The 25,740-nt window shown below is 42.9% G+C and overlaps 1 protein-coding gene across 1 annotated transcript in view; it reads left to right on the top strand.

Annotated features, from left to right (window-relative positions):
- The window catches only part of LOC124594275 (kinesin-like protein KIF19), a 458,271-nt gene that overhangs the window by 304,602 nt on the left and 127,929 nt on the right, over positions 1 to 25,740 (top strand). The window contains exon 5 of the mRNA XM_047132640.1: positions 17,262 to 17,473. Coding sequence (XP_046988596.1) covers positions 17,262 to 17,473 — 212 coding nt within the window. The remainder of the gene's footprint in view (positions 1 to 17,261; positions 17,474 to 25,740) is intronic.

Below are 25,740 nucleotides of genomic sequence, written 5' to 3'. Positions count from 1 at the left end.
GAGTCGAGGGACATGAAAGGGAAGCAGTGGTTGGGAAGGGAGTAAGACAGGGTTGTAGCCTCTCCCCGATGTTATTCAATCTGTATATTTAGCAAGCAGTTAAGGAAACAAAAGAAAAATTCGGAATAGGTTTTAAAATCCATGGAGAAGAAATAAAAACTTTGAGGTTCGCCGATGACATTGTAATTCTGTCAGAGACAGCAAAGGACTTGGAAGAGCAGTTGAACGGAATGGATGGTGTCTTGAAGGGAGGATATAAGATGAACATCAACAAAAGCAAAACGAGGATAGTGGAATGTAGTCGAATTAAGTCGGGTGATGTTGAGGGTATTAGATTAGGAAATGAGACACTTAAAGTAGTAAACGACTTTTGCTATTTGCGGAGCAAAATAACTGATGATGGTCGAAGTAGAGAGGATATAAAATGTAGACTGGCAATGGCAAGGAAAGCGTTTCTGAAGAAGAGAAATTTCTTAACATCAAGTATAAATTTAAGTGTCAGGAAGTCATTTCTGAAAGTATTTGTAAGGAGTGTAGCCATGTACGGAAGTGAAACATGGACGGTAAATAGTTTGGGAAAGAAGAGAATAGAAGCTTTCGAAATGTGGTGCTACAGAAGAATGCTGAAGATTAGATGGGTAGATCACTAATGAGGAAGTATTGAATAGGATTGGAGAGAAGAGAAGTTTGGGCACAACTTGACCAGAAGAAGGGATCGGTTGGTAGGACATGTTCTGAGGCATCAAGGGATCACCAATTTAGTATTGGAGGGCAGCGTGGAGGGTAAAAATCGTAGGGGGAGACCAAGAGATGAATACACTAAGCAGATTCAGAAGGATGTAGGTTGCAGTAGGTACTGGGAGATGAAGAAGCATGCACAGGATAGACTAGCATGGAGAGCTGCATCAAACCAGTCTCAGGACTGAAGACCACAACAACAACAACAACATAAAATTATCAATGAAATCCCATATACAGGGTGGTCCATTGACAGTGACTGGGCCAAATATCTCACGAAAGAAACATAAAACGAAAATACCGGGTGATCAAAAAGTCAGTATAAATTTGAAAACTGAATAAACCCCCGAATAATGTAGATACAGAGGTACAAATTCACACACGTGCTTGGAATGACATGGGATTTCATTAGAACCAAAAAGATACAAAAGTTCAAAAAATGTCCGACAGATGGCGCTTCATCTGATCAGAATAGCAATAATTAGCATGACAAAGTAAGACAAAGCAAAGATGATGTTATTTACAGGAAATGCTTAATATATCCACCATCATTCCTCAACAATAGCCATAGTCGAGGAATAATGTTGTGAACAGCACTGTAAAGCATGTCCGGAGTAATGGTGAAGCATTGGCATCGGATGCTATCTTTCAGCATCCCTAGAGATGTCGGTCGATCACGATATACACTTCCGACTTCGGGTAACCCCAAAGCCAATAATCGCATGGACTGAGGTCTGGGGACCTGGGAGGCCAAGCATGACGAAAGTGGCGGCTGAGCACACGATCATCACTAAACGACGCGCGCAAGAGATCTTCACGCGTCTAGCAATATGGGGTGGTTCTAATAAAACTGTTGTGACTTAGCACGACAGCCAAGTCACAACGAGAGGAAGCCGAAAGGCACGCGTTAAGCTCACGCAGATTGGCGTGAGGTCTGGAACAGTTAAAAGGAAATGAGAACTTAGAAAATGGACGCAGTTGCTGTAATACTTAACTTTAATCCACATTTGTAGAATATCGCTCTTGATGATACATGCTTCACAATATTATCAAAGCTATGGCGCCTTGCTACGTCGTAGGCAATGACTTAGCTGAAGGCTATGCTAACTATCGTCTCGGCAAATGAGAGCGTATTGATCAGTAAACTGTAGCTACCTACGTCGGCTGTACAACTGGGGCGAGTGCCAGGACGTCTCTCTAGACTTGCCGTGTGGTGGCGCTCGGTCTGCTATCACTGACAGTGGCGACACGCGGGTCCGACGTATACTAACGGACCGCGGCCGATTTAAAGGCTACCACCTAGCAAGTGTGGTGTCTGGCGGTGACACCACAAAAACCCCATGTCATTCCAAGCACGTGTGTCAATTTTTACCTCTCTATGTACATTATTCCGTGGTTTATTAAGTTTTCAAATTTATACTGACTTTTTGATCACCCGGTAATACAAAGAACGAAACTCGTCTAGCTTGAAGGGGGACACCAGATGGCGCTGTGGTTGGCCCGCTAGATGGCGGTGCCATATGTCAAACGGATGTTAGCTGCGTTTTTTAAAATAGGGATCCCTACTTTTTATTACATATTTGTGTAGTACGTAAAGAAATATGAATGTTTTTGTTGGACCACTTTTTTCACTTTGTGATAGATGGCGCCGTAATAGTCACAAACGTATAAGTACGTAGTATCACTTAACATTCCGTCAGTGCGGACGGTATTTGCTTCGTGATACATTACCTATGTTAAAATGGATCGTTTACCAATTGCGGAAAAGGTCGATATCGTGTTGATGTATGGCTATTGTGATCAAAATGCCCAACGGGGTGTGCTATGTGTGCTGCTCGATATCCTGGACATCATCCAAGTGTCCGGACCGTTCGCCGGATGGTTACGTTATTTAAGGAAACAGGAAGTGTTCAGCCACATGTGAAAAGTCAACCACGACCTGCAACAAATGATGATGCCCAAGTAGGTGTTTTAGCTGCTGTCGCGGCTACTCCGCACATCAGTAGCAGACAAATTGCGCGAGAATCGGGAATCACAAAAACGTCGGTGTTGAGAATGCTACATCAACATCGATTGCACCCGTACCATATTTCTATGCACCAGGAATTGCATGGCGACGACTTTGAAGGTCGTGTACAGTTCTGCCACTGGGCACGAGAGAAATTATGGGACGATGACAGTTTTTTTGCACGCGTTCTGTTTAGCGACGAAGCGTCATTCACAAATAGCGCTAACGTAAACCGGCATAATATGCACTACTGTGCAACGGAAAATCCACGATGGCTGCTACAAGTGGAACATCAGCGACCTTGGCGAGCTAATGTATGGTGAGGCATTATGAGAGGAAGTATAATTGTCCCCCATTTTATCGATGGCAATCTAAATGGTGCAATGTATGCTGGTTTCCTACGTAATGTTGTACCGATGTTACTACAAGATGTTTCACTGCATGACAGAATGGCGATGTACTTTCAACATGACGGATGTCCGGCACATAGCGCACGTGCGGTTGAAGCGGTACTGAATAGCATATTTCAATGCAGGTGGATCGGTCGTGGAAGCACCATACCATGGCCCGCACGTTCACAGGATCTGACGTCCTCGGATTTCTTTCTGTGGGGAAATTTGAAGGATACTTGCTATCGTGATCCACCGACAACGTCTGACAACATGCGTCAGCGCATTGTCAATGCATGTACGAACATTACGGGAGGCGAACTACTCGCTGTTGAGAGGAATGTCGTTACACGTATTGCCAAATGCATTAAGTTTGACGGACATCATTTTGAGCATTTATTGCATTAATGTGGTATTTACGGGTAATCACGTTGTAACAGCATGTGATCTCGGAAATGATAAGTTCACAAAGGTACATGTATCACATTGGAACAACCGAAATAAAATGTTCAAACGTACTTACGTTCTGTATTTTAATTTAAAAAACCTACCTGTTACCAACTGTTAGTCTAAAATTATGAGCCATGTGTTTGTGACTAATACAGCGCCATCTATCACAAAGCGAAAAAAGTGGTCCAAGAAAAACATTCATATTTCTTTACGTACTACAGGAATATGTAATAAAAAATGGGGATTCCTATTTTTAAAAACGCAGTTGATATCCGTTTGATCTATGGCAGTGCCATCTAGCGGGCCAACCATAGCGCCATCTGGTTTCCCCCTCCAAGCTAGACAAGTTTCGTTATTTGTAGTTTTTTCGTTTGACCCTTTTTTCGTGAGATATTTGGCCCGGTCACGATCAGTGGACCATCCTGCGTAAAATGTCAAGCTAAATTCCACCTTCCTATTTTAAAATAAAGAGTCATAAATTAATTGATTCTAAATCACTCATGCTTTAGGTGTATACCTCCGACCGTCCCTTCCCTTTTTTCGGTTGTTGTTAGTGTTAAGTATACGTATTATGTGAGGCCCAAAAATACTCGTCTTCTTCCAGTGTGGCCCAGGAAGGTAAAAGGCTTAACGGCCATTTTCTGCAGCCATTCCCCAAATCTAAATTCTGCCACAGGTCATAGTGTGAAAATCACTTTCTTCCACTCGTCGACTGCCCAGTGGTGTCGCTTTTTGCAACACTTCAAGCTTCGCTTAATATTGCCTGTAGAAAGGTGTGGCTTAGAGGAGCTGCTTGACCATTGTGCCTCATTCTTTTCAATTCCCTATGCTCAGTCACTGTGCTAGCTGGACTACGAATGTAGCATTTTTGAACTCGCAAGTGATTTCTTTCGCTGGTTTCATACAGTCTTTTTACTCCACCCCCCCCCCCCTCGCCCCCCCCTCTCTACAGTGATTGAAGGCTTCCGCCTGTCACCACACGAGGTATGACTAGGCTTGGTTTAGCTGTGTTTGTTCCTTCGCTTTTCCACAGCACAGTCTCATCTCATCACCAACAGTCACCTTGGACAGCTTCAGAAAGGTTCAAATGTTCCTGATGGATATGTTACTTAGTTGACATCCTATGACTGGTTCACATTCAAAGTCACTGAGGTCTTCTGATCAACCCATTCTGCTGTTACTGATTCTCTACTAACAATACAACACTCCCGCCTCCGTTTATACTGGCAGATCCGCCTTTCGTGACGTCTAGTGGTCGATTTCACATTAACAGGAGTTGCTAGGTACTTTTGATCAGATAATCATATACATGGGTCCTCACGCCAGACCAGAAGTAACCGCTCAAACCCATCAACACGGAATAAGACTTGCTTTAAGTTTCATAGGCGGCGTGCGTAGCTGGACGTTGTGGCAAGCGGTTCTACGCGCTTCAGACTGGAACCGCGTTGCTGCTACGGCCGCAGGTTCGAATCCTGCCTCGGGCATGGATGTGTGTGATGTCCGTAGATTAGTGAGGTTTAAATAGTTCTAAGTTCTAGGGGACTGATGACCTCAGATGTTGAGTCCCATAGTGCCCAGAGCCATTTGAACCATTTTTTGGCGTGCGTAACTGTTGGCTAATGGGACGTAGGGATGGGTATCCGGCATGCCACAGCTGTCACACAGTAAAGTCTGTTATAAATTGTATCGTGGAAAAAGTCTACTTCAAACGCAGATATTGGTTGCAATAACTGATATAGTCTCTGAATATAAGCACGGCTCTTTCCTCTATACGTATCAACTAAAGCAATAATTCCTTCCTTCCTTCACTGTGGCGACCTTTAAGGGCACTTTGAAATTACGTTCCAACCGCACACTTTCATAGAGTGACTGCAGGTACGGCGATGCCCCGCCGGAGTGTTCCTGGAGCCACTCTGTAGCAATTCTGGACGAGTGGGACTCGCATTGTCTTACTGGAATTTCCCATGTTCGTCTGAATGCACAATGGACATGAATGGATGCAGGTGATCAGACAGGAAGCTTACGCACGTGTCAGCTGCCAGGGTAATATCTAGACGTATCAGGGGTACCTATTGTTCCAACTGTACACGCTCCACACCATTACAGAGCATACACCAGCTTGAACAGTTCTCTGTTGACATGCAGGGTCCGTGGATTCATGAGGTTGTCTCCATTGAAATCTGCACGTCCATCCGCTCGATACAACTTGAAACGCGTCTCTTCCGACCACGCAACATGTTTCCAGTCATCAACTGTCCAACGTCGGTGTTGACGGGACCAGGCGAGATGTAAAGCTTTGTGTCGTGCAGTCATCATGGATGCACCAGTGGGCCTTCGGCTCCGAAAGCACATATAGTTGAATGTTTCGCACCCTGACACTTGTTGATGGCCCAGCACTGTAATCTGAAGCAATTTAAGGAAGGGTTGCACTTCTGTACGTTGAACGATTGTCTTCAGTCGTCGTTGGTCCCGTTCTTGCAGGATCTTTTTCCGGCAGCAGTGATGTCGGAGGTTTTGATGTTTAACGGATTTCTGATATTTACGGTACGCTCGTGAAATGATCATACGGGAAAATCCCAACTTCATCGCTACCTCGGAGATGCTGTGTCCCATCGTTCGAGCGCCGACTATAACACCACGTTCCATCTCACTTAAAGCTTGATAACCTACCATTGTAGGAGCTGTAATAGATATAACAACTGCGCCAGACACTTGTTGTCTTATACTGTATAGGATTTGCCGACGCAGCGCCGTATTTTGCCTGTTTACATATCTCCGTATTTGAATACACATGCCTATATCAGTTTCTTTCTCGCTTCAGTGTATATTCAGAGCTGCTTTAGTTGTTTCATTACGTTATTGATGGAGTTACGTTGACTTCCATAACATTTTTCTTTTCCGAAGAGGACACATAACATGTAAACTTTGTCTTTGGGCTGACCTTGTACAGTTATCCCCTAGCCGACAGATTAACGTCAAACGGTTTTTTTCACAGTGTTGGGAAGCTGTCTCCAAATTTATCATCATAACACAACGCACAACAAATAAAATAACTTCTGCAATTATAAGAAAAGAAACGAAACAAAATAACATCATGCGACGAACAACCACACAGGAATTCAGCTGAAGCGTAACGCTGTTGGTGTATATTGTGTCGGTGTGAGTGAAGAATTATTGACAACGGCGGGGAGTTGCTGCGGCCGCAGGCGCGCGAGACTGATTGAGTACGTGTTATACCTGTCTGACGAGACTCATCTCATTACTTTCTACGTGGCTGTCAATTCATAGACGACTGTTTCTTAAAAAGAACTTCATCTCTTTGAGAGTCACCACATTACTGGCAACCTTTTATTAGGACTAGCAGCTCTTCCATTATCTTCCATTATGCCTCAAGGAACAAACGAATCTAAGACTCCTGCGGAACACTCTGTCTCTTGTATCTGAAAACGCGCCTTTGGTACGTCGTTATGTTAAACATCCGACGCGTGGTAGTGCACCAACTGTATGACATTTGTCCAGTATGTCCGTAGCACACTTCACCGAAGTTACGGCTAGGAAAATTAGTAAACCTGGTTGGATTGCTTCTTCGAACACTGAAATTAAATGCCCTAAACGCTCAACATCTCGTTTACTATAGAGGGATGCTGACTCAGTTTTTCAGGATAGCAAATGGGAAGCTGTGTTACAGAAAATGGCCCAGAGATCACCAGTGCACGCCCGCGCGTGCCTGTGTGTGTGTGTGTGTGTGTGTGTGTGTAGTGAGGGAAGTGTTATGAAACAATGTATGTATAGTGCGTGCAGTGACTGATAGTGAGATATGAGTGAACAGTGTGGCATTACATTATGTAATAAGTTATTTGTAAAAACGTATTGTATACCAGGAGTAAATCTAATGATTGTCTCTAACTAGAAGTCTGTTGTGTATGTGTGTACGAATTAGCTTATTTTAAATTGGTCTAAACTTGTAAATACTTTGATATGTCCTATACCCTTGTAAAAAGAGATCCACGGATGAGTCAAACTACTACTACTACTACTACTACTACATGCAGTGTGACAGTTCCTGTAAACGTGCAGACCGCGATATTCTAAGAAGTGAGGCAATCCACGGTTTGACAGTTTTATTATAATGCGTTCACTTTGAGCATCTGTTATAATGTTGACAACACCACCGTCCTACATCAATATCTACGTTTATTCTCTGGAAAGCACTGTGAAGTCATGACAAAGTGTGCTTCCCATTTTACGAGTAATTAGGACCTCTTCTCCATACATTCACGTACGGAGTCGGAACGAATGATTGTTTAAATGCATACGTACGCTCTGCAACTCTCTAACGTCGTCTTCACGGTCCATAAGGAAAAGATACGCAGGGGGTTGTAGTATAATCCTGCATTCCTCGCTTAATGCTGGTTGTTGAAACTTTCAAATAAGGCTCTCGTGCGTTAGTTTGCGTCTTTGGTCAAGCGTGTTCTAGTTCAGTTTTTCCAGCACTTCCTTGACGATCTCTGATGGGCTGTAAAACCTATGATTGTTCGTTTTGGCCTTCGTTATATAGGTTTAATATCCCTTGTCTGTCGTATTTCATGCGGGTTCCACACATATGAGAAATATTTTAGCCTGCATCGCAAGAGGGTTTGGGATCTCCTTTGTAAATTAACTAAATTTACTTACTATCCTAGCAACGGAAGGAAGTCTGCTACTTATTTCACCTGCGACTGATCCTGTTTGATCAGTCTATTTTTAAATCCCTACAAATTGTTACGCCAAGGTATTTATATGAGTTGACAGATTCCATTCGTGACTCGTTCAAAGTTGAGCCATAGGGTACTACGTTTTCCATTTTGCAAAGTGCAGAATTTTACCTTTCTGAACATTTAAAGCAAGTTGCCAGCGTTTGAACCACTTTCAAATCTTATCGAGATCTAACCGAATATTTATGTAGTTTTTTCGTTTTTTTTTTAACAAACTGTACTTCATTATGGATAACTGCTATTATAGAAACTGTATCATCTGCGAAAAGTCTGTTGTTACTTTTAAAATTGTCTGCAACGTCATTAATATTCAACAGGAACAGCAAGGAGGCCAACACATTTTCCTGGACCACACCTGAAGTTCGACATCTCTCCATCCAAGATAACATGCTGCTCCTCCCTACCAAGAAATCCTTAATCCATTCGCAGAATTTCGCTTGACGCCCCACACGATCGCGCTTTCGATGATAAGCATAGGTGTTGTACTGAGTCAAACGCTTTTTAGAAGTGAAAAATTGTTGCATTTACCTGACTACCTCGATACATCGCTTTCAGTTTCTCACAGTGTAGTGCCATGCAACGTACTATTTTTAATAAACATGCTATTGTAGATTCACCGTCTGTTTTGTGGACTTCAGTTAAAATGCGGCCTCCTAGAGCTGAACCTACAATTTCTATTTATTCTTAGTTTAGAGTATCAAAAGAAAAAAACAGTTATGGACTGGAAAAAGGAAGGAAGACTACGGTTCACCATCCCGCCGACGAAGAAGTTTGAATGCGGGAAGGAAAGGTGAGGGAAATCAGCCGCGTCCATTTCAAAGGAACCATCGCGGCATTTGCTTTAAGCGACTTAGGGAAAACACAGATGGATGGTCGGACAAGATTGTGCGAGTGCATTGTCTTCCCATAGTGTCATCTCGCTCTTTGTCACGGCTTAGAAGTGGAAACAGAAGTGAGCAACACTGTTGTGCCATAATTGTCAGTGAGAGTTTCATTGTACGGAACTACACATATCTGTCGCTCCGTTCTCGGAATTGCTAGTATGTGTCTGAGTGACAACGTTTATCGCCAAATGAAAGCTGCCAGTTTCCGGTGTCGGGTGTTGTCGAGGCTGTCATACACAGACAAGGAAGGACCTTCATGTCCTTCCAGACACGTGCAGATAAGAACTGCCGGCCACATGTTCTCATGAAGTCATGTGATGCGCAGAATTTGCTTTTCAGTACACGCTAAAAAACTCATTGATTGAAGCAATCTTCACTGCTGTATTTAGGCTAGCAATCCGGTGAAATGTGCAGCTTTTCAGTTCCCATGAAAAAAAATCACTCCTTACGTTCTATGCACTGGTGACGTAAGATGGTGATGTTGTTGTGGTCTTCAGTTCGAAGGTTGATGTGATGCAGCTCTCCACGCCAGTCTATATTGTTAAAGCCTTTTCATCTCTGGATTACAACCACAACTTACATCTATTTCAACCTGCTTACTGTATTCATCCCTTGGTCTTCCTCTGCAGTTTTGCTTCCCACACTTTCTTCCGTTACCAAATTGCCAATTTTTTGATACCTCAGGCTGTGTCATATCAACCGATCTCTAATTTTAGTCACGTTTTGCCACAAAATTCTTTTTTCACCAATTCGATCCAGTACGTTATCATTAGTTGTTCAATCTAATCATCTAATTTTCAACATTCTTCTGTAGCACCTCACCCGATAACCCTCTATTCTATTTATTGCTTATTGCCCACGTTTCACATTCCATTACCACTGTTTTACTTTTGTTGACGCTTTTCTTATAACCCCTCTTTCTAGACGCTACCCATTACATTCAATTGCTGTTCCAGATTCTTAACTTTCTCTGACAGAATTACAATGTAATCGGCAAATCTTAAACTTCTTATATCTACTCCTTGAACTTTAATACCTTCTTCAAATTTTTCTTTGGATTCCTTTACTGCTTTCTCAGTGCACAGACTGCCGGCCGCGGTGGTCTAGCGGTTCTAGGCGCTCAGTCCGGAAGCGGAGGACTGCTACGGTCGCAGGTTCGAATCCTGCCTCGGGCATGGATGTATGTGATGTCCTTAGGTGAGTTAGGTTTAAGTAGTTATAGGTTCTAGGGGACTGATGACCACAGATGTTAAGTCCCATAGTGCTCAGAGCCATTCAGTGCACAGACTGAATAATATCGAGGATAGTGTGCAATCTTAACTCACTCCCTTCTACAGTACGGCTTCTCTTTCAGTTCTTTGGGCCCCTATAACTACTCTCTGGTATCTGTATAAGCTCCATATAACCTATCATTCACTGTATTTTATCCCTGACACCTACAAAATTTCGGAGTGTGTTCCAGATAACATTGTGAAAAGCTTTCTGTAAATCTACAAATCCTGTAAACGTAGGTTTGCCTTTCAACAACCTATCTTGTAGGATAAGTAGCACGGTCAGTACTGCCTCACGTGTTTCTATGATTTTCAGGGACCCAAATTCATCTTCCTCGAGGTTGGCTTCTACCATTTTTTTCTATTCTTCTGTAAGTAATTCGTGTCAATATTTTGCAACTATGATTTATTAAACTGTTGGTTCAATAATATTCAAACTTGTCAGCACCTGCCTTCTTTGGAACTGGAATTATTACATGTCTGATGGTATTCCGCCTGTCGTATGTGTCTTCCACACCATGTGGGATAGTTTTGCCATGGCTGGCTCCCCAAAGAATTTCGGTAATTATGAGAGAACGCTGTCTTCTCCAAAGGCCTTGCTTCCAGTTAGGTATATCAGTGCTCAGCCATTTTCTCCTCCCATCTCATCTTCACCCAGTTGTTCTGTTCCTTCTACCCGGTGGACAAAAAGAAACTGATCCAGAAAATATTTTCAATAAGACTGAAGCGAGATATACTTTTGTTAGTGAACATCAGAGAAGATGCTGAAAATGACGAAGATGCAGCACTGTGCTCGATTTGTCAAACTATGAGACACGCGTAGCAGGTCTGCCTAAGGGACAGCAGAATTTTATTTTCGCTGTTCTGCTGTAGCTCCTGAATTTTGCGAGGATTACTTGAATACACCTGACCCTTCTATTTTCCCCACAGGTAAAAATTACAGGGAGAGAGTTCAGGCGACTAAAGTGGCGATAAATTACACTGCTTCTGCTGATTTTCCTCTCCTCACTGAACGCCTCATGCACTAGTGCCAAGGTTGTCAAGGCGGAATGTGTTGACGCTCTGTCTTGTTGAAAATATCCGTAAAGTCGTTCATTTTCTCTCAGTTGATCGACATATGGATTAAAACGATTCTGGACATACCGGCTAACATTAATACTTTAGCGATAGAATCGTTTTATTATGCGAAAACTAGACATTGCGCTCCAAACACTAATCTTGAGATTATGCAATGGCTCTCACAAGTACTGACGCGAATTTTCTGGTGCATAAAGGCACATGTTCAGTTAATTCACTCACCCTGGCAGGCAGAATCAGGCCTCATTTGAAGAAATTCAAAATAGAGAACCCGAAAGTTCTGACTCCACTCAGAAACTACTAACAAACACGACAAGCGAAGGTCGTCTAGACACTTAAACTCATGCATTACAGTAAATTTGTATGTGCACAGAGGTTCGTCATTTTGGTAATATTTCGGCTGAAAGATACCCCCTTACATAGATAAGCGGCGTTGAGAATTAGTCGGACTTTGTTTCAGGCTGTCCTTCACTCGGACGATGTTTCCTGGTGTTTCAACTGTTTTCTCATAGTTACGGTTTTTATTCGTTGCAGACTCATTTTCGCGACATTTTTCCACTAATTTCTGCATTGCAGACTTTTTTGAGAATTTTACATAAACAGTTCCAGTCTTAAACTCCTGCAGAGACATTTCCGCACAGGTTTCCGCGAAATGTGCTTCGCATAACACTCGTCAGTGACCTCGCGCTGTTTTAGCGTGACCACGATTTTTTGTTGCATTCAACTGGTCACTAAACAAGTCTGTTCCTCTCACTCAAACTTAATGACATAGCGATGTACTTGCGATAGAGTATACTCTCACAGGCTGAACCAATTCTCATATGAAGATAGGGAAAAACTGAACTGGATGATTCGAAAAGAAAGAACAGTTTTCAGTTTTGTACTATAGACGAACTATAAAAGATAGAAACACATTGCGGATGTCACTGGATACAGGAACGCTCGAAGTTTTGACACAGCTGCGCTGTTGTTTGCATGTAGTAGCTACATGGCGACCACACCACGGGAGAAATCATTTTATTTGTTGGAATTTGTGTTAAGTCAATCAATTGTTAAAGTGCAACGTGCATTCTGCCGTCAATCACAAAATTCTTGGAATCTGGTTGCACGTGCTAAGGGAAGAGCACTAATCGTCCACGCACGTCTGATGAAAATGTCGAGCGTATGCGAGATGCGTACACATTGAACCTTCAGAAGTCCACAAGATGAGCAGGACAGGAACTTCGACTTACTCAAACAACGGTGTGCCTTGTTCTGAAACGACACCTGCATACTAATATGAAGCCTTGAAAATTTCACTTACTGCAGTACCATCCCGGCTACTATAACAGAAGGTACGAATTTCACATTTCAGTTCTCCAAGATATGGCAGAGGCCATTTTTTTCCGAACGAGCCATCTTTTTGAACGAATCCACGTTTCAAGTATCGAGAAAGGTAAGTCGCAGTAATTTAAGAATCTGTAAGAATCTAGGCGTCGTCGCCGAACATGAAAGAGACTTACCGAAACTGAAGTTAATGTGCCGTTTCTGTTCACAGAGTTTAAGGACTTTTCTTTTTATGGAGGAAACTGTGACAGCAATGTCATACCTGCATATGCTGAAAAATTGTTTCCTCGACTTCACGAAGATTCCAGTGATTTCAATTTTATGCATGACAGCAGGCCACCTCACTTTCACACTGAGATGCGGCGTTATTTCAACAACACCATCCCACAGCTTTGCACTGAAAGAGGTGGAACACAGAAGCTTGCTCATTGTTTATGGCCTCCCAGGTCACCAGATCTAACTTTTTGCGATTTTCTTCTGTGGGGATACGTCCATGATTCAGTACCTACATTCCCAGAAATTTCTCACTGAAGTTAAGGTCGATGTTTGACTTGTAGACTTATTTTCGCCAGGAAAGCCTTCTTTCCCTGTACTCCTTGCTAGGTCTGGGATCTGTTATTGTGGTTTCGAGGTAGCAGATTTCCTTAACTTCGTCTACTGCATGATCCCCAGTTGGATGTTAAGTCTCTCGCTATTCTCATTTCTGTTACTCCTCATTACTTTGGTCTCTCTTTCGTTTACTTTCAGTCCATATTCTGCACTCTTTAAACAGTAATTTTTATTTCCTTTTACTGAAGATAGAAATGCCACCAGCGAATCTTATGACTTTCACACTCAATTTTACTTTCACTTTTGAACTTTTTTTTTAATTTCCATCATTGCTTCTTCGATGTGCAGACAGAGCAGTAGTGACAAAAGGCTGCATCTTTACCTTGCACTTTTTTATATCCTATTACATCTTTATCTTCCATTATTACTGTATTGTAGAATGTAGCTATGTAATTTTTCACATGAAGAAGTCAGTGTGAACCATCGGAACCCACTCAGTGACACAGAACTCTGGCTCTTTTAAAAAGTGTAAAGGGACTTGCTCACGCTATTTATTGACAATACCAGTTTGTCAAAAATTCATTATGTTGAAACGACCACACACCATCAATAATATTGATAAAAATTGTCAGTTCACAACATTGTATTACAAGGTTAATATGTCGAACACTCAAACGAAAGCGTGTGCCGCAGTTAAACTAGATACAGTTTGCAAGCAACAGAAAACAACGAAAAAGAGGAAATTGGACGGAGCACGACTGGAAAAAATGAAGCGTTCACATGTTAAATTACTGACAAATCAGAACACAGACCAGAAAAATTTCATAAGCTATTTTCCGACGAGTCAGCATCGTTCGAGAAATTATCGAAATAAAATAGAAAAATAAAATCCGTTAATAAGAACAGCAATCGCAGTCGAGGAGACACTAGATGTAACTTTGAGCTTTCTGGAGACAGGCAAGTATTCGAAGGCTCGAAGTTTAGTTCTGTAAATCAGAGAAAACAATTAGTAAAATTCTGTGGAACCAGTGAACCAATTATATCTGCCTGCCAAGACTATGTTCATGCAACTGACATAAAACATTTTTTTTACGATTTGGTGGCACATGCATTCCAAAGACCTCTTACTAGTCATTGCAAATGTATAGCATATTTAGCGAAGTGGAATCGTTTTTGCAAAGTGCTTTGTAATTTACCAAACAATACTATATTTTCAAATCAATGAAGTAAGCAGTGTCGTAGAGAAACATCCGTTGACCACCCTAAAATGGTACATACAATGATGGCCCTAGCGTAGTTCTATTAGATTTGTTCTGTGTTAAAGGATTACGTGAAAAATTGAATTTCAGGTATGATATGCGGAAAGGCGAATTGAAAGCAAACAGCACAGACTAACGCCGTACGGCTGCTTTATGAAAGTCAATCAGGATCAGAATGGAGAGACGTCAGACTGTCGATACTTAATCTCACACGTTCGGTTTGTATTGACACATTGACGAGAAAAAATCGCAACACCAAGAAAGAGTCTTGCGACAAAAACGAAAGTTAGTGGGCGTGTTTCTCCATTTGAAAGATTATGTCTGTTAAAATTTCGCGCAATTCGCATCAAGAATGGTGCTCGCAGCGCCAGACGAGGATCTGAATCGGGTTTGCTTTAAATGCGCGTTGTAACCGCCGTGTGCGTTAGCTACCTTCGAGATTGGACGTGGTGAGTTGATGTTAGTCAAGAATGCCTTTTAAGGCGACAAAGACGTCATTATCAACGCCTCGCCGGGTTTGAACGAGGTCGTATAATAGGGCTAAGGGAAGCCGGATGTCCCTTGTGCGATACTGCTGACAGACCTGGCAGGAATGTACCCACTATACATGGCTGCTGCCAACTGGTCACGAGAATGTGCAGTTGCAAGAAGGTCGGGCTCCGGACGGCCACGTGGCACTGCCGCTCTGGAGCATCGTACGCATCTGCAACAGCAGTTTGAGCACAGCAGTTGGCACCACAGTGACACACCGAACTGTTACAAATCGGTTACTCCAAGGACAGCTCCGAGCCAGAGGCCATGCAGCGTGATTTCTACTGACCGCAACCACCATTCTAAGCGACTTCAGTGGTATCAATCGAGAGCTCATTGGAGGACAGGGTGGAGGTCTCCTATGTTTTCTGATGAAAGCTGATCCCTTCTAGGTGCCAGCGATGGCTGCATGTGGGTTAGAATGCGGCCAGTTGAGGGCCAGCAAATAACCTGTCTACGTGCTAAACATACTGGATCGACACTCGAAGTTATTGTCTGTGGTATGATTTCGTATCACAGTAGGAGGACTCTAATGGTTATCCCACGCACCCTGACTGCAAGACTGTTGGTCAATGTGGTGATTCGGTCTGTTATGCTGCCAGCCATGAACAGCATTCCAGGAGGTGATTTCAACAAGATGACGCTAGCCCATATACCGCTGTTGTAACCCAACATGCTCTTCGGGGTATCGACGTATTGCCATGGCCTGCTCGATCACCAGATCTGTCTCCCGTCGAGCACATATAGGACATCATCGGACAACTCAAGCGTCACCCGCAAACAGCATTAACGTCCTCGTATTGACGGACCAAGACCAACAGGCATGCAATACCTTACCACGAACTGACACCCGCACCTCTAAAACAAAATGGTTCAAATGACTCTCAGCACTATGGCACTTAACATCTGATGTCATCAGCCCCCTAGAACTCAGAACTACTTAAACCTAACTAACCTAAGGACATCACACATATCCATTCCCGAGGAAGGATTCGAACCTACGACCGTATCGGTTACGCGGTTCCAGACAGAAGCGCCTAAAACCGCTTGGCCACACGGGCCGGCGCCTGTACAACACAATGCAAGCATGTTTGCATGCATGCATTCAATATTCTGGCGTTTGTACTGGTGATCAATGTACCAGCGTTTCACATTTGCAGTGGTTTATCTTGCGCTTATGATGGTCGAAGTAGAGAGGACATAAAATGTAGACTGGCAATGGCAAGGAAAGCGTTTCTGAAGAAGAGAAATTTGTTAACATAGAGTATAGGTTTAAGTGTCAGGAAGTCGTTTCTGAAAGTATTTGTATGGAGTGTAGCCATGTATGGAAGTGAAACATGGACGATAAATAGTTTAGACAAGCAGAGAATGGAAGCTTTCGAAATGTGGTGCTACAGAGGAATGCTGAAGATTAGATGGGTAGATCACATAACTAATGAGGAGGTATTGAATAGAATTTAAGAGAAGAAAAATTTGAGGCACAACTTCACTAGAAGAAGGGATCGGTTGGTAGGGCATATTCTGAGGCATCAACGGATCACCTATTTAGTATTGGAGGGCAGTGAGGAAGGTAAAATCCGTAGAGGGAGACCAAGAGATGAATACACTAAACAGATTCAGAAGGATGTAGGTTGCAGTAGGTACTGGGAGATGAAGAAGCTTGCACAAGATAGAGTAGCATTGAGAGCTGCATCAAACCAGTCTCTGGACTGAAGACCACAACATCAACACCTTGCGCGTACATTAACTTGTGATCTTGTAATGTTAATCACTTAAATATGTTACTTACACCACTGTATTCCTGAAATTACATTGTTTTACATTAATTATTTTTTGATTTTGCCATGTTTTTTTCCGTCAGTGTGTTTTGATGGCCACCAATACTGCTCATCAATATTCCTGGTATTGATAGCACGTCAGTATAAAGCCCCATACAGTCATAGTCTATTGACGGTGTGACAATACTATTGAACGTGTGAGGGGCCTCTTAAATAGTGCGCCTGACAGAATGGCATGTGGCTGCAGGTGGAGCGCAACGAGCTGGAGGTGTCGTACCACGTGTCGCAGTACCGCGCGGTGATCGCGGAGCTGCGCGAAGAGGTGGAGCGACTGCGCAACAAGCTGGAGGCGCAGCCGGCCGCCGAGCAGGACCCGCACCAGGACGAGCAGGAGCGCCGCCGCGCCGCCAGCCTCCGGGACGACATCGTCGCCACCTTCCAGCAGCAGATGGCGCTCAGGTGCGGCCTCACCCTGACTTTGTAGCGTAGCTACCGGCACGTCAGGGGAACGTATCAATGTGCGGTGAATGTGAAATTTACTGGGGCAATGTGCAGATTCTAAGCTCGAACATTATGACTAGAGCCCAGATTTTGTGTAAGTAGACACTGAAGAGCCAAAGAAACTGGTACACCTGCCTAATATCGTGTAGGGCCCCCGCGAGCACGCAGAAATGGCGCAACACGACGTGGCATGGACTCGAGTAATGTCTGAAGTAGTGCTGGAAGGAATTGACACCATGAATCCTGCAGGACTGTAGATAAATCCGTGAGATTACAAGGGGGTGGAGATCTCTTCTGAACAGCGCATTGTAAGGCATCCCAGATATGCTCAATGATGTTCATGTCTGGGTAGTTTGGTGGCCAGCGGAAGTGTTTAAACTCGGAAGAGTGTTCCTCAAGCCACTCTGTGGCAATTCTAGACGTGTGAGGTGTCGCATTGTCCTGTTGGAATTGCCCAAGTCCGTCGGAATGCACAATGGACATGAATGCACACAGGTGATCAGACAGGATGCTTACACACGTGTCACCTCTCAGAGCCGTCTCTAGACGTATCAGGGGTCCCATATCACCACAACTGCATACGCCCCACCCCTTTACAGAGGCTCCATCAACTTGAACAGTCCCCTGCTGACATGCAGGGTCCATAAATTCATGGGGTTGTCTCAATACCCGTACACATCCATCCGCTCGATACAGTTTGAAACGAGACTCGTCGGACCAGGGAACATGTTTCCAGTTACGAACAGTCCAACGCCGGTGTTGACGGGCCTCGGGCGAAGCGTGAAGCTTTGTGTCGCGCTGTCATCAATGGTACACGAGTGGGCCTACGGCTCCGAACCATATCGATAATGTTTCGTTGAATGATTCCCCTGCTGACACTTGTTGATCAGCACTGAAATCTGCAGCAATTTCCGTATGGGTTGCACTTTTGTCGCGTTAAACGATTCTCTTCGGTCGCCGTTGGTCCCGTTCTTGCAAGATCTTTTTTCCGGCAGCAGCGATTTCGGAGGTTTGATGTTTTACCAGATTTGATATTCACGGTACACTTGTGAAATGGTCTTACCGGAAAATCCCGACTTCATCGCTACCTCTGAGGTGTTGCGTCCCATCGCTGGTGCGCCAACTATAAACCCACCTTCAAACTCACTTAAATTTGGTAACTTGCCATTGTAGCAGCAATAACCGATCTAACAACTACGCCAGACACTTGTTGTCTTATGTAGGCGTTGCCTACCGTAGCGTCATATTCTGCCTGTTTTCATATCTCTGTATATGAATACGCGTGCCTATACCAGCTTCTTTGGTGCTTCAGTGTATATTCAGTTCCTTTATAAGTAGTTATAAGATTAACTAGAATGTCGAAGAATTACACTGAGAAGACCCTTATTACAAAGTTTTAAATTACATATTTTTACATGCTTTGAGGTATAATACTTATTTCACATCATAGTACACAGTTTTACATTTTTTAATTATTATGCATCATAAATTTTTTTAAGTCCCTTACATTTTCGTTACATAGCTGGAAAAGGAAAAAAAAAACAAGTTTTATCATTGTGTTTCTCACACTGTCGTCAATCCCGTCGCTCTCAAAATTTAAATTCCACATGTTCGAAGTGGACAATGAAGACTCGTCTTAAACGTGTCCCTTTCTTGTTCTCAAAGGCTTCACAATGTGTAACAGTCAGCTTGATTTAACTTAACCTTGGCACCAGCTGAGTTTTCGTTGTCACCGAAGCTGAAAATATGGATTTCTATTGTCAGTGCTTTAACAACTGATGGCAATATAGTCCTCTGACAAACTTCTTATAAACGTATAGGATGTACGACAAAATCTCAAATTGAAGAACTCTACGAAGCAGCATACATATTAGGAATAAACAACGGACTTCTCCAAAGAAAATGTTACTACCTTAGACAGTTGCAGGGACAGCCTACACCATCTAATAGCGAATTCTTACAGAGAGGTGTGTTTTACGTTGGTTGCAGGGACCATAATTTGTAACTAACTTCAGGTACCTGAATACCTGAATTTAGACATTTCTTTCAGAATTCTTGAAGCCGAAACATTCCCGACGAGTGCACTGTTAGGAATAATTACCTTGATTCTTGCGATTTTGACGAACTAGAAAAAATCAGGACTGACATTGGCCAATCACTTATTTGGATTTCTGTTGATGAGGCGACGGATGTTGTAGACCATTTCAGGTCTAATTTAACTGTGGGGAAGCTGCACTCTGAGGTTGCATCTACAGTCTATTTAATTTATGTGTACGGACTGATTCGACGAGTGAAAATTTGTACCAAGGGCGGGAATCGAATTCTGGTCTCCTGCTTACCAGACAGGTGCATTAGCCACTAAGCACCCTGACACAGCAGTTCACACAACTGTACGAATTACGCTGGAACCCTTCTCTCCTCGATCCAAATTCTTATGCGGCCCAAGTTTATTTTAAATTCTCCCTTTGCACACAAACAGATTTGCTGAACCTCTCTGTATGAGACCAGTGAAGTCTCTGAAACTGTGTCATTTCATTTGTATAAGTACCTGTACACCCGTGTTTCAGGCTGGATTCCCCGTTTATATTCGATGCTGAGGTGCTATTCCAGAACATGGAGAGCCTCGGCAATCTGTTCGTGGGTAAGGGGGAATTTGAAGTAGACTGGGGTGGCAGCGAGAATTTGGACCGAGGAGGGGGTTTTCCAGGGTAACCCGTGCACTTGTGTGAACTGCTGTACCAAGGTGCCTTAGTGCCTAACACACCTGCCTAATAAGCAGGAGACCAGGGTTCGATTCCCGGCCTTTATGAAAATTTTCACTCGCCGTTTCAGCCAAAATAAATAAAATCATATCTGCATGAGACCAGTAAAGTCTCTGAAAACGTGTTATTTCATTCCTATTTGATTTATTGTAAAAACGTGGAGACACAAATAGTTCAACAGTTGCAAGATTCATTAATGATTGGCTTAAGATACTATGACCAGTTGTCATAAAAAAGAGAGGGTCCTATTGATGTACACAGATGCAGCTCCGTACTTGTTGAATGTTGGAAACCGCTTAATGTATTTTGTCCACAATGACTGCATGTTATATGTATGGCTCATGCGTTGCAACGAGCGGCAGAGACAGTTAGACATCAATTCCCGGAAGTAAATGCAGTGATATCGGCAACAAAGAAGGTTTTCTTGCAACGTTCTTAGCGTATACAAGCAACAGCGTCCGCATCTCGTGGTCGAGCGGTGGCGTTCTCGCTTCCCACGCCCGGGTTCCCGGGTTCGATTCCCGGCGGGGTCAGGGATTTTCTCTGCCTCGTGATGACTGGGTGTTGTGTGCTGTCCTTAGGTTAGTTAGGTTTAAGTAGTTCTAAGTTCTAGGGGACTGATGACCATAGATGTTAAGTCCCATAGTGCTCAGAGCCATTTGAACCATTTGAACAAGCAGCAGCTACCTGATGTTTCTCTGCCTCCAGAACCAGTGACAAGGTGAACAACATAGATTAAAGCTTCCAGAATTTAGATTAAAGCTGTGATTTTCTACAGTAAGCACTCTGGAGCTGTGAAACCAGTGATCGAGAACTTTTCTTCTGATCTTGCAGTGTCTATGAATGAATCCTTGTCAGTATTCAACAGTTCTAAAGTGCTAATTTAAGTTTCATACCACACAAATCATTTGAGCTGGCTTCCCGAAACTAGAGATTTCATGGATGCCTCTCCAAGAGCCGATGGGAATAATGTAAGATGCAATTCGGAAGGTCAATGTTGTACCAGCTCAAGTGGGTGGTGTAGTTTCCAGTAAACTGCAAGCTGTGCTGAGTAAGAACCATAGATACTCAAATCTTGTAATTTTGTCTCGCTTATTTAATGGGGAAATTGTAGAACCTCCTGAGAATATTGATCCTAACGCCATCTCCCTGTATAAATATGCGCCATTGACTTCTTCCAAAGTTGAGTAATCTTTCTCCATTTAAAAAACATATTGTCAGACAGAAAAATGTGCTTGACAACCGAAAATTTAGAAATGCATATTATAATTAAATGAGCATCCCGTTCCAGGGTAACTTAAATGCTTGAATAGGAGACACTCGCACTTCACTACTTCGTAGCACAAGTGAGCTGATTAACAGTTAACGCAGATACTCGTTTTTGACTAGCCTAGCCGTGCACCTCCACCTTCTAGGAAAAATATAATATTTTCGATTTTAAATATAATTGCTTCATTGTTCATACATATAATTGCTTCATTTGTATAGGGCAATTTGCAAGTAATACACAATCTGATCAAAAGTATCCAGGCGTCTGTTAGTGGACATTAATATGACACACGTTCACCCTTCGCCTTTATGCTGGCCTGTAATGTGATAGGGACACTTTCAGAGCGGTGTCTGCTTGTCTCTGAAGTAGTGGCATCACATTCTTCCTTATGAGCTGAAGCCAGAAAAGTTTGTGTTGTTGGATGCTGGGGTCTGGAGTGAAGTCGACACCTTAACGTATCCCAAAAATGTTCCATTGGTTTCACGTCTGGACTCTGGGCACGCCAGTCCATTTCAGGAATGTTATTGCCCGAAAACGATTGCCTCACAGATGATGTTTTATGACAGGGTACATTGTCATGCTCATACAAACACTCATCGTCTCTGAACTGTTCCTCCACTGTATACAACACAAAATGCTGTAAAATGTGTTCATATCCTTCCGCATTTAGCGTTTTCTTGAGTGCAGTTGTCCATAGCTCTTGATCTAGTGGCTAGTTTAGCTGCCTCTGGCTCTCAGGATCCCAGGCTCGATTCCCGGCTGGGTTGGGGATTTTCTCTGCCTGGGGACTGGGTGTTTGTGTTGTCCTGATCATTTCATCATCATAATCATCATTCATGGAAGTGGCGAGATTGGACTGAGTGAAGATTGGGAATTTGTAGAGGCACTGATAACCGCACAGTTAAGCGCCCCACAAACCAAACACCATCGTCATCATCATCTTGAGTGCAATTATGAGATTACACCCTAGCATCGTAAAGCTCATTCTACATGACTGACTTTCTTGTCGGAAATGGCTACTGGAGACAAATGCGTCTACTGCAGCGCCTCTGGCATTTGACCCCAGCACTGATTCTCTTCTCTGTTTTGAGTGGTGATTTTTGCTTACACGTCAGCATCGAAATTGCGGTGTTGTGAGAGCTGTCTGCTGTACAATTGGCACCTGAAGGGTGAAAGTGAGGTTATGCGCAATTATGCTTTTTATGGAAAAATTGAAATATAGTAACAAAGTGTAGGAACAAGCATGATAATAGAGTTTATTAAGGACCGAAGCAGAATTCATTGTCGAAGTTTTTGTCAAAATTCGCGTAGTAAATTGTCCATACTCCTGAGAACTGAAAGTACAGGGAAAGTGTCATCCAAGCATTTCAGAACATATAAATTTATTTGCTCGAGAAAATACAAACATTATATAATATGTATAACATAGTAAATAGCGCCTTTCTGCTTTATACTTTGTATCTTGTTTTCTTGCTAAATGACAAATAACAAAGAAAATTATTTTTCGCATCCAATAATTTTGACTTTTTCACTGTTGACATAATTTTCATTAAACACGTTTATCTATTTATGTTTTTATTTCTGGGCAGTGTAGGTTTTTTCTCTGTAAAACGCAAATACTTTTTAGTCTCAGATATTTCCTCTCTCTTGTAGACTAGAAAAACACTAGTACAAAAAGAAATACCAGGAAGTTGTTTAAATTTTCAGTTTGCCACGAAAGCAAATCAAAGAAATTAATAAAGATTAAGAATATATGAAAGAACAAAATCCATTTCTGTAGTGAGAGTGAGCTCGACCAGAATAGGTTAAACCTTCGATGTTAGCAGACGCCGCCATAGTCCCTTGTCTCTGCGCATCTGCAGTATACGTACTCGGAAATTTAGAACTGCACACTCTTCACAGTCTATAGATAATTGACATTACAGACACACTCGCAACGTGGTTGTTTGCTGATTTAAACGGAGGCACGAAAGGCGCATGCACTTCGAGTAGTGGATTTTGATCGATTTTCACAAAAAACGGGATTAAAACACCTGTCACACGACCTTCTTTACACTTCACTGTTGGCACTATTCACGATGGCAGGTAACGTTCTCCAGGTATTCCAATCACGCGCCACAGTGTTTACTGTTTGCCCAAATGCGCGAGAGCAGGTTCAGTCTTATATCACCAAAGAGGGTGACTGCGCACGATGACGCATGTTATAAACAGGTCGAATGCGCGAGGGTGTTTTATTCGCAACTACAACCCGTAAGGCGAGAGAAGAGCTCTGACAGCTGACGCGGCCTTGGGACACGTGCTTCGCGCATCCTCGATGGCCAATCAGATGGTGAGCTTTTGTTTACGTTACCGTGGCAACGCCCCAGTGTTGCCGTAGTGCTGGGCGACCACTGCTTTCAGTCAATTGCGCCACGTGGTACATTCAGGTTTGTGTGTATACGTTTGCATTCTGCTACTTCTGTGAGTTTCTTGCCATGTGTATAAGTGGAAAATGGCTGCCTGTAGTGCAGAGAAGAGGGCTTTTGGGAAAGGAACTACGCTGAAATTCTAAGCACGCGAATTTATATGCAGATTGCGTGTTTACTTGATCGTGTTATGTGACTGAAACAACCACTTCGACGAAATGTTGAAAATCTGATTGTGTGTAATTTTTATTCTGGCTGGAACCATAGTCATGGTATTTTTTTAATGATATTACCGCCATTTGGCAGTCAGGCAACACATATATATGTACTACAGCAGGAAGGAGAATCCGACACTTAAAAAGTTGATGGCATCACTGTCAGACAGTGGTTTGTTCTCAGTCAGAATGACAAGTCTCTCCACTGTTTTGAAAAAAATTGGCTTTCGTTGGGAAAAGGTCTCGGGACGAAAGGTATTAATGGAATGCGGGGACAGTGTAGCACAGAGATGTAGTTTCCTGCACGAGTTGCTAGCAGTGAATCCGGAAAATGCGATATGTATTGTCGAAACATGGGTCAACGTGCGTCATGCACGTTCCGTCGCATGGACAGGCGACACGCGCCACAGAACTATGAGTGTGCCAACTGGTAATGGAGAGCGACTAATTATAATTCACGCTGGCTCTATGAACAGTTTTGTGCCCGATACTATGGTGATGTTTCGGTCAAAACGAAAAAAAAAAAAAAAAAAAAAAAAAAGCTGTCGGCCTCCACGAGGAGATGGACGCAGATACATTCAAAGATTGGTCCGTTTACTCGTTTGCTACCAAACTTCGGTTCTGGTTGTATTTTTGCAATGGACAACGGCTGCTGCAAGGAGAGAGGAAATAGTCAGCTGGTTGAAAGATAGTAAAATAGGCCTTGAAAAGAAAAAGCCGAAAGCGGAACTTCTGGGACTAGTGAAACGATACAAGCCAGAGAAGACGCATTATGTGATTGATACATTAGCAGAGAACCACTGCCACAAAGTTATATGTCTTCCACCATAACACGGGCATTACAACGCACTTGAACTCATCACGGTTCAAATAAAAGCAGATGTTGCGGAGCGAAACAAAACCTTTACGTTGCGAGACGCAGAGAGGCTAGTAAATGGGGCTGTCACACGAATACCGCCAGAAAATTGGGAGGACGTCGTGAACCACGTGTGGAAAGAGATTACAAGGTCAAACATAGAAGGTGGTATAAGAGAAGAATCGATTCATAATACTGTAATTTCTTTGCCAGACGATGAGGACAGCAGCAGCGAAGATACCGAAGACCATGCGGTCGTGACAAGAGATGACCAATCAGATGACGGTGACTTTCGGGTTTCCGTTCTCCTGCACTAAAAATAGCGGTGTCGATATTTTACACGTAACATTTGCGCAATTTGCTTTACCTTGTTAATGTTGAAAATCTGATTGTGTGTAATTTTTATTCTGGCTGGAACCATAGTCATGGTATTTTTTTAATGATATTACCGCCATTTGACGGTAATAATTTTTATTTTATTGTTATACGATCCAGAGTTCAGCCATAGGCCATTTTCAAGTACAGTAACCAATACATATGTCAAAAGATATCAGACTGGTATGAAATACAGCGAAATCTGAACCGTGTAACAAGAAAATTATTGCAGTCAAATGGCTGCATCATCATTAAAAAATATATTTATGTGTGTGTTTGTGTAAGTTGACAAACATTGGTAGCGCACGTGAAAAAATATTCCATCAAGGAACACATCGGTCA

This window comes from Schistocerca americana, chromosome 2 (genome assembly GCF_021461395.2).
Source record: "Schistocerca americana isolate TAMUIC-IGC-003095 chromosome 2, iqSchAmer2.1, whole genome shotgun sequence".
Classification (NCBI taxonomy): domain Eukaryota; kingdom Metazoa; phylum Arthropoda; class Insecta; order Orthoptera; family Acrididae; genus Schistocerca; species Schistocerca americana.
The sequence above is the reverse complement of the archived record's forward strand: the minus strand, read 5'-3'. Positions and strand labels throughout refer to the sequence as shown.